Here is a 10,677-nt window from a genome sequence, read left to right as displayed (position 1 = left end):
ATTGTGACGTCCTTGTCGACGTGGGAGAGCTAGGTAAAGAGTTTCAATGGAATGCTGGAGCAGGGATAATTCAAAAGTTGAGGAATCCACATGCAGATAACTTCCTTACCGCTTTTTATGGTGGATACAGTAAGTAACTTGTTATTCATTCATACACCAAATTGAAGGTGTTGTATGAGATTGATTTCTAGATTTCCCCATGGAAGTCATAAATACATGCATATATTTTCACTTTATGTTTATTGTAGACATTTTGCGGAATATACATGATTCTTTGTCAGGTAATTTGGCAAGAAATCCCATTTTGTTTCTGTGTAGAATGACTTTGGGCCTGACTTAGACTTTGGTGGATGGGATATTCTGTCACAAGCGTGCTCTTCTTCCTTATTGACTGTCTAAATGTTACTTTTTAAAATGCTGCAGATCTATTTCTCCGATGTGATTTTTGCATTCCACATTTTTTGGTCTAGTCAAGAGAGAGCATTAGTTGTTTCACCAGACTCATGTAATGAAGAAATCATAAACAAAAGTTTGAACATATATTCAAAAATCGAGGGGCCTTGAGCCAGCCCTCTCCTATTGGTCTGTTCAACTGTTATTTACATTTCATTTCTCCCCACCACAGTATACTACACAGCATGGGAATACTTAAACCCTCTCCAGATATTGCCTCTCGTTGGACTTTTATCCGATCACTTGTGCACAGCTTGAAATAAATTGGGCATCAGTGTTTCTGAGACGGTGGTTCAGTACTTTATTTTGCCAACGTTTTTTAGTCACATTCGTCTTTTACCTATATTGCCAAGTTATAGTATTTCAAAGCCAATGCTACCTTTTCTATGAGCAGATAATAATAATAGTTCTCTGTGATGTGCATTAAAACTAAAAAGGGCTGCTGCACCTATTCTAAGTACCCTTGCTTTCTAGAAAGCACCCGTAATGTTCTATTAAAATTATCTGTGATTTGTTTTATTTACTTTTTTATTGGAAGTATAAGTCTGCTATGTTTAGGTAGCAGTATGTTTTCACATTTTCTTCTTAATTGTTGTGGCCTATGTTTGCAATAGAAAATTTAATTATAGCACCAGTTTGCCAAGCAAAAGCCTATTGGTTTTACCTTCTCTTGTTTGTATACAAGCATGGTACCCCTTTTAACAAGTTTTTGGAAATTGTCCTGCGCTTATTTCTGAAGTGAATAACCATCTCTCTTCTCTCTTTCTCTCTCACAGACACTCACTGTGATGTGCATTGGCAGGTGCTCTCGCTTTGTGGGCCTAAGCCTAACATCTCTGGCCTTGGTGTCCATTACTGCCAATGCCTTTCTGCTTTTCCCCAGTTGGAGCTGGAAGTACTTAGCAGGAGGTCTCATCACCACACAAGCCCTTCTCCTACCCGGAATCTGGGGTGGAGGCCTAATGGTAATTGAATAATGTATTCAATATGTGTTATGACGCTCCTCAATGCCACCCAATGTGTATTTAGTAGAGCATTAGGAAAAAAGGAAAACCACTTGCTTTTCCTAAACCTACTCAGACACATTTCTTTTGTAACAAGAAGTGCTGTGCATTCCTAGGCTTGCACTTTTCAGCTTATTTTAACCAATGCTACATTTGGGAGCAATGTTTTATTTGTTACTTTATGCTATTCAAGATTTTTGTAATGCATTATGTCCCCAAGGCTTCTTCCTTTATGCTATTAAACATTAGAGTTTCAATGGCTGCTAGATAATTGCAGGTGCATGAATGGAGTAGAGGAGAGCAGGCATAAATACATATGTATATTTTGAATTGCCCTGATTATTTATTGGTGATTCTCATTACTTCATGTTCAATTCATCCTTGCCATCATCCTTAGGTTTTGAGGTGAATGAAGCAACATTCTGGAGACATCTATCTCTATATCTAGAATTAGAGACAGTTTTATTTTTTAGATCATGTGTCATAATTGTGGTGTTTTTATTTAAAACCTGGTCTCCTTTGACTGCAAAACAGGCCCATGCTATGTATGTTTCTGTAGGATACCAAGTTATCTCAGCATGATAGGAGGGCTATGATCAATGGGACGGGAGGATTAGATGTAAGACTGTGAAGAGAAATACTTGGATTAGTGAAGTTCATCAGTAGGAGGGAGATCACCTCTTGATTGATTAACTTCTTGTAGTCCTTACTCTGTTATGCCATGCTCAGTGCTTCTCCACCACTCAAGAAGTGATCTGGAGGCACATATCCAAGCAAAATGCCTTCCATGCACTATGAGCCCCTGGCCACCCTTTTGGAAAATGTTTGCCTTGTTCTTATATTAAAGAAAACCCATAATAGATATTCTCTTTTTTTTTTTATTGAGGTTGTATTCAGTATTATACAATATATGTAATAAAGTAAACATTTCACAAAAAGTACAATTGCATTCATTTTCAATTTAACCCAATATGTAACAATTTACTCAAAATTCACAGACCATGCACGCAACCTGGGGGTCATCCTCGACTCCACCCTCTCCATGGCCAGGCAAGTCAACGCCGTCTCCGTGTCCTGCTTCAACACCCTCCCATGCTCCGCAGGATCTTCAAATGGATCCCTCCTGACACGAGAAAAACCGTCACCCAGGCCCTCATCACCAGCAGCCTCGACTACGGGAACGCCCTCTACTCTGGAACAACAACCAAGCTCCTGAGACGACTTCAACGAATCCAGAACGCCTCGGCACGACTGATCCTCAGCGCCCCCAATGCAGCCACATCACACCCCACCTGAGAGGCCTGCACTGGCTCCCCGTCAACAAGAGGATCACCTTCAAACTCCTCATCCACGCACACAAAGCCCTACACGACACCGGACCCACATACCTCAACAACTGTCTCAGCTTCCACACCCCCACCCGAAACCTCCGCTCAGCCAACCTCGCCCTCGCCACAGTTCCCCGTATCCGGAAAACCACAGTTGGCGGAAGATCCTTCTCCTATCTCGCCGCAAAGACCTGGAACGCTCTCCCCACCAGCCTACGACAGCCTAAGGACCTGCTGGCCTTCGGAAGATTCCTCAAGACCTGGCTCTTCGACCAGTAGCGGCCCCCCTCCCCGCCAGCGCCTTGAGACCCTCACGGGTGTGTAGCACGTTTTATAAATGTAGTGATTGATTAATTGTTTGAAATGTAAACTGATCCATTTGGGGTCCCTCTTGTGAGGGGCCTGAGGTAGACAACAAATTACTGACACTCAGAGAAAGGGCTCACCATATGGTCTCTCCTTTCTGTATATCTCTGAAATCCGTTCACTTGGAGAAGCTTTCAGCTCTCAGAGCTGGTTGGGAATAAGACCTTGGTATAACATTCACAGATGAGGACTGGGCAAACACATTTAAACATGTGGGAAGAGCTCCATGAAATGCCTGGCTTAAATTGCTAGAATATAATTATCTTAATCGCACAGATGTATCCCATACTAGACTGCATAAAATAGTTCCCTTGGTACCAGATTCCTGTCATAGATGTGCAGGCCCTTACACCACATTTACACACATGGAATGGTCATGCTTGGTCTTGGGAAATTCTTTGTCACCATTACAGACTTACTTTCAATCTGAATGGGTTAAACAGAACTTATTAGACCCCAAGATCTGTCTCTTGGGAAGGAGCGTGGCTAGAAGTTAGCCAAGATGGCTGCATCTTAAGCGAGCTCTGGCGACCTGCATATAAATCGCTGAATATCCATACAAATATACGATTGTCACACTGCTTGGCGGTGTAGAGAAGACCCTTTGCTGCACCAGAGGCTTCAACTGCGTTCCTGATCCCCACATCAGATCATTAGAGGACATTGCCTGGAGAGGCTGTGGCCACGAGGTGCGGCCTAACGAGAGGTGGATTGCTCTGCAGTGTGTAGCCAGGTGGTGGTACCAAAAGGGCCAGCACTACCTTTGGGACGGCAGAACTGACTGCTACTGAGGGGCAGGTGAGGGGGTCCTGGAGCCGGGAGCCTGCCAGAAGCTGGAGGTGGAGGGGTGCCACAACTATCCATCAAAACAAAGTGAACGGTTGCATGCAAGTCGAGGGCTAAAGCAGACACCAGTTACAGTCCGCTCCGCAGGGAAGCAGTGGCAAAGGAAATGTGCCTGCGGTGGGGGGACAGCCATCACACAAGGGCAATTGGTGAAGACATGGGGCCATTCTTTGGCCAAGACGGCGACTGTGGGGCAGTGATGCAGAGGTCTACTGCGGAGGCCCCACTGTTCAGACCTACACAATGGAGGGCCCTGAAGGCTAAGGGCTTGGTTTGAGTTCTGCAAGTGAAACAGTGGTGGTCAGTGATTCTGTGGCCCCTCACTACAACATTTTTGGTGGACAAAGATGTCTTGGGGCGTCCCCCCACCCTCCCCTCTTCAAGGAGCAAATTTGTGAATTCAAGTTCTCCCGGGATGCAGGGCACAAAGTAAGCCCGGAAAGGTCGATAGGACTGGATTGAGCTGGGGGCTGGGAGCGGCCTGCTGTGAATTGCTTTATGGAACAGCCCTGTGTATATGAGAGGAGTCACCTTGCCAAGCACTACGATCGGGCACTGCCCTCCGCTCCGGTGAGATTATCCCCATAGACAAGCGCAATCCTACACCAGGGTGCAGAGACGTGAAGCAACAGAGTGGTGGGTGTGCAACTCCACCATCCCACAAACCATTTTATTAGGGGCAGGCGAGGGTGCCCTGCCATTGCGGTCCGAAGGCCGTGGTGCATAGTACCAGTCAAATACGATGTCATGACACAAAGGGCCCAGAGCGCCAAACAAAGCTGGTTACATTTGCACAGCCCAAGATAGATGCTCCAGCCGAGAGATGAGATGAGCAACAGCAGAGACCTGCTGCGGAGAAGGGAGCCCTCACAGTACAAGATATAATGGCTGTGATTCAAGGGGTACGTTCAGCCATGGAAAATAAAATTGACACAGTCGCTTCTGAAGTTACATTGATGCTTGCCGACCTCTTCAATTTGGGCTTCAGCATCAAGGCCCCCCGAAGGCTCTATAGCCAAGCTCCAAACCTCCACAAGAATGCTTGAAGTTCCAGTAAAAGAGTTTTGGGCGACCACTGCTACGCTGGAGGTGAAACTTGAAGACTTTGAAGGATGCACACTCAGAAACAATGTCAGAATCCTAGGGGTGCCAGAACGTGTAGAAGGCCTGGCCTCAGATCTCTGTGACAAGGATTGTATTATAAAAACAGCTGCAGCCACCTGCTCTTTCTAATTACTTCTCTGTGGAGTAAGCCCACTGAAATCCGGGGGCCCACCACGACCAGAGACAGAGATGTAATACTACAGACTGCTCGCTCTGCCCCCCACTCTAATATGAAAATGCCACATTCACATTTTTCCCAGACTTTACGAATAAAGTTCAAAGATTGCGATGTTCCTTCCTGAAAGTTAAGAAGGCGCTACGGGAGAAAAAACTAAAATATGCAATGTTGTTTCTGGCCAAGCTCCGAGTGGCAGCAGAGAGAAGACATAGATTTTTACTCTCCTGAAGAAGCCTGGAGCTAGCTTGATGACTGGTGACACACAGGGAGTAGAGGACCTAATACCCATGGTCAGAAAAGAAACAAGGAAAGGCGGCAACAGAGACTACATCAAAGTCAGGAGACAGATGCTGTTGAGGAGGGAACCTCTGACACTTTACCACCATAGGAATTCCATCTGGATCTGTTAAGACTCAGGGATGTTCCAGGGTCCGTATACGTCTAGTGGGGCCACACAGTAACTTGGACAGAGATAGTAAGTTTGGACTCACTAGGGCCCACTGGGCATCCATGCAATGTCACTACCTGGGGTTCAAGGGACTACCTAAAGACCACTTCCCTGCTTTGCTGCCCTGAGTTTTTGATTTTGTGAAGTGATGCTGAGATGGCCTGGGACCCTGCCGGGTTCCAACTGAACTGCTGCGGTCTAGTAAACCCTTTACATGTGTGACTGGGTGGGTGCGGCAGGTGTAGACATACTCCCTAACACCAGGACATGAGAGATAGGGTACACATGCGCCCTGCAAAGTTGGGGGAGGGAGGTTATAGGTCCACGATGCAGGGAGGCAGGGAGGGGGAATGTTACTTAAGTTGTTTTTATGTGTTTAATTGGCTGGGTATGTTGATGGCCGTGATATTGTTACATGGCAAATGTCTCAATCAATTGGGCAGTGCAAGGCAGGGCATCTCCCAAGCAGACCCATGGATGTGTGTAAGGGGTCACATGCTGTTTCCAGGCACTCCATGCTTAGAAAAATAATCTCTCCCAGGACCCCGTATCCCGGCTGAATTGTCCAGATGCTATATATGCATGGTAACACGAATACTATCCAAGGCTCCTGCAGCTTTAAAATCCTTCCTTGGAATGTGAATGGTCGGGCGGATAAATATTAAAAGGGAGGGTGGTGCTACAACACTTAAAATGACACTTACCCGGAGCCACCTATTGTGTACTTAATAGATGGGGTTACAAATTAGCAGCGCATGCAGGCTATACTAGAGGATCGAGCGAGGTGGGTATCCTTCTGCTCAAATCCTTTCTATTTGCATACAGAAAATAACGAATGACCCACACAGGTGATTCGTGGCACTATCAAGACATTGGGAGGAGCGGACGCTGAACATAATCTCTCTCTACATCCCCCCGAGACTCCATGCCCCACACTCACAGACCTGGGCTCTCTCATTGTCAGTTTGCTGCAGGGAAAGCTGCTCTTTGGGGGAGACTGTAATGCAGCTGTCAGTGGAGAAATGGAGTGCTGGCCTTTTGTACCGCGGCCTGCAAGACAGGCAGACTTCTCCGGAAAGGTCCTAGTGGACTTTCTATTGGCAATTGGCCTGGTAGACATGCGCCATTCACTAGCCTGCCAGTATACCTTTCCTTCTGGCATGCATGGGAGTCTATCACATATTGATTATATGTTTGGGCTAGCAGCACAACTTCCAATATTCGGTGAGGTGAACCCCACCGAGGGGAATCTCATATCATGAGGCTCTGCTCAATTTATGGCAGAAGACCTGCATCCAGGTGCCACTCATCCTTGCCAACCAACAAAAGGTTATGCACTGATGTTGTCAAGAAAATGAGGGTTCTGTAGAATCAGCCCAAGTTCTATGGGAGGCCTTCAGGTGATAAAAGGTCAAGAGGTTTCCTTAATAGCGGGTCATAGATAAAAAGAAACTGAAGCAGCTGGAGGCGTTAGAAGGAGAGATCCAGAAATTGGAGTCTGAGCTGTTATTGCCAGACCACACAGATGCATAGTGCAGGCTACCAGGTAAACAGATCGAGTATTGAGATATTGCAAAGGAGGCAGCCAGAGCAAAACACAGCGCGACCTTACATCGCTTATCTGAGGTAGGTGATAGAGCGGGCAAACTTCTGGCATGGTTGGATTAAAGGGAAGCAGCTTCTAAATAGGTATTTGAGATTATTTCAGACAGTAGAGAGTCAACTACGGACAGACAGGGAATAGCTGATGCATTTGCATCATCATATACTTTATTTCGATTTTAAAAAAATCACAAAAGTCGGCGCAATATATATAAAAATATAGAATACAGAATCAAGGGAATGATCATCATTGCACTATCCCAATACACGTGACTGTGATAGAGATCCCATAAAACAACATTAAAACTATAAAAATTATAAATCTAGGATAAAAAACCTTCCTTTCAGTAGACCAGTAGCAGTTCATAATTAGAAATACATCAAAAGGTTAAAAAGAGCAATATAAATGCATATACAGGTGTGGGAAGACACATAATAACAATTACAGGCGCTTTCCTTCAGCCCATCGAGTGACCCACATGCGGCCCAGAAACGTGGCTACAGTAACCACATAGGGGCCATCCACAGCAGATTTAAATAATCTATATGCCTCGCTGTGATCCCTGATCCCCATCGCGGTGTAAACGGGTTTGAGCCAGTATCGCCTCGAGTTGTAATAAGCTGGGCATGCGAAAAAGATGTGGGCCACCGATTCTACCCTGTCTGGGCAGAATGGGCATTTATTATTGTTGTCTAAAGACCCAAACCACTTGGAACTAAAGGCCTTGGTTGGTAGGGTACCAACTCTAAATTGGTGAAAAAGCTTGCGGTCACGGGTAGAGGTAATTAGGTCTCAATATTGCTCAAATCGGGGTTCTGACTTTGTATATAGGAAGGTGCTAGACAGTGTGGGACTATTGGTTGACGCAAACTGTCGAGAATAAATCCAGTTCCAATATGTTGTGTTGAGCTCTTTTTTAGTAGGGAATACACTTCCCTCAGGGAAAAACCACAGGTGAACAAAACCCAACTCGGTAAGAATGTATGTAATACCCCTGAACCACTCAATTTTGTTATACACATCCAGATCACGAATTTCCCGGACCGCCAATGCATAGGGGGTCAATTCGGGAGTCACCCAAAGTCTTCTCTAGTATAAAACTGATTTAAGTCGGGTGACATCTCTTAGAGAGTGACACCCCAGGTCCAAATAGAGCAGAATTAGGGGGGTTGATTGCGGCAGACCCGTTACAGATCTTAGGAATTTGTTTTGGATTACTACTAAAGCGTCCAAGTTCACATACGCCCACAACTCGGAACCATACAAAATAGCTGCACTAACTTTAGAGTTATATATCTGGAGTACTGGGGCCACCGGTTTGGTGTGGTAACAATTAAATTCCCTAAGCAACACCCCCGAAAGTTGAGCGTGTTTAACCATTAAGCAATCGATTTGAGGCTTCCAGCTCAACTTTTTATCTAGTATTACCCCAAGATATGAAAAAGTCTCTGTTAGTTCCAATGCATCTTTCCGCATCCTAACTGCGCCGATGGGCTTTGAAGGGCTTTGGAGGACCATAAACCTTGTTTGTCAACATTGACCGCAAGGTCAAGGTCCTCACAGAACTCCTCAAAGCGTGTTAGGGCACGTTCAAGGCCCTGTCTTGTTTTAGATATAATGAGAGTATCGTCGGCAAACAGTAGGAGTGGTATCTTTTTTCCACCTATACACGGGGCATCCGTTGGGCAATCTTCATAATATTTCAGAACCCCATTAATGTAGATGGAAAATAGGGTAGGTGCAAGGACGCACCCCTGCCTAACCCCCTTCTCAACAGGAAAGTTGTCTGTAGTATGACCAGCCGGATCCCACCTAACCAGGGCATAGTTATCTGTATGCTATTTAATTACGAACGACAACATTTCCAAAGGTATACCCAGCTTTAACAAGCTGTGCCACAATTTGGAGCGAGGAACTAAGTCAAATGCAGATCTTAGATCCACAAAAGCTGCATAAACAGCACCTTTCTCCAAAGTAACAGTACACCAGTAGATAAGAATGAACCTTAGCACCTGGTCCACTGTACTTATACATTGTCTGAAGCCAGCTTGTAGGTCTGATAAAACATGGCAGTCGTCCAACCATGTCTGTAGTCTCCCATGTATCACTCTAGCCACCACTTTTTGAATGCAATCGATCAAACTGATCGGTCTGTAGTTACCTGGGAGTGACCGATCCCCTTTTTAAAAAATTGGGAGAATAACAGTACCAGCCCCGGAACTAGGAACCGCACTCCCTTGATCGATGGCATTGATTAAAAGTTGGATTTATTTAGACCATGATGCCAGGTCTTGGACAAAAAGATCTGCAGGAATGCAGTCCAGACCCGGCGCCCTCCCTTTTGGAACTCTGAGGAGTGCTACTTCTACTTCCTTGCTAGAGATACTAAGTGGGAGGGGGGACGAGGGCATTACAAAAAAAAATCCTGTGTGCCTGAGTTATTTGCAAATTGACCGTTAAAATGTGAAACCCACAGGTCCGGCACCACATGATTGGTGGGAGCTGTGGCAGAAGCGCGCTCCCCCATTTCACCAGATGCCAAAAGCGTGACATGTCCCTTCCAGAACAGGCATGGCGGAGTTCCGCCCAATGTAGCTTGTCCCAATCTCGTTGTGCCTTACGTTTGGATAACTTACAACCCTGCCGCTTTTCTCTTATCCAGTCCTGGTTCTTACTCCTTATTGCAGCAGCTAGTAGTTTGTAGGCGGCACGACAGTCTGAGTTATACCATGGTACTGCTTTACACCTGGAAGATACATGGCCTTTTAAATTCTGTGCGATAAAAAAATCCTTTGATTGATTAAAAAAATGCTCATGTATATGAACCGCTCCATCCCTGGACAACCCAGTTACAACCTCAGCCTGAAGGGTAGCAGTATAATTTGCTACCAGAGAATTCATAGCTTGCAGCTTCGCCGGGTCTAGTACTACCTTACACCATTTAAGATGTCTGGTGTCGTTAGTCAACTGGGCCTCTTTGTAGTCAAGTCTGTTATGCTGTACTTCCGAAATGCTGAGAGCAGCTTCCCGCATATAGACTACAAGAGGGTTATGGTCGCTCTCAGGCCGGGAAACAACCACCATATCGAGCAGATCTGGCCACAATTCTAAGTTAACCAGAAAGTAGTATATCCGTCTAGAGCGATCCCTTATGCTAAAAGTTACAGCCCCCTGCTTATCTGACTTCGTGCGGCCGTTGGCAGCTCTTAACCTATGTTCTAGGCACAGAGCTTTTAACTGAAGCGCTGCTCTAGTCCACTTTTTAATCAGGGTAATGTCCAGTAAAGGGATTAACCACTGGACGTCCTCCTCCTGGCTAAAATTAGAATCCTCAGTCAAGTGGTTCG

General features: G+C 45.5%; 1 protein-coding gene across 1 annotated transcript in view; it reads left to right on the top strand.

Moving 5' to 3' along the window:
• Positions 1 to 1,237: 1,237 nt before the first annotated feature.
• Positions 1,238 to 10,677, top strand: part of TM4SF19 (transmembrane 4 L six family member 19) — a 296,020-nt gene continuing 286,580 nt past the window's right edge. The window contains exon 1 of the mRNA XM_078667357.1: positions 1,238 to 1,418. Within this exon, the coding sequence (XP_078523483.1) occupies positions 1,242 to 1,418 (177 nt within the window). The 5' untranslated portion in view covers positions 1,238 to 1,241. The remainder of the gene's footprint in view (positions 1,419 to 10,677) is intronic.

The sequence above is a fragment of the Lissotriton helveticus genome, chromosome 11 (genome assembly GCF_964261635.1).
Source record: "Lissotriton helveticus chromosome 11, aLisHel1.1, whole genome shotgun sequence".
NCBI classification, from domain to species: domain Eukaryota; kingdom Metazoa; phylum Chordata; class Amphibia; order Caudata; family Salamandridae; genus Lissotriton; species Lissotriton helveticus.
Note: the sequence above shows the minus strand (reverse complement) of the source record. Positions and strands in the feature narration are given on the sequence as shown.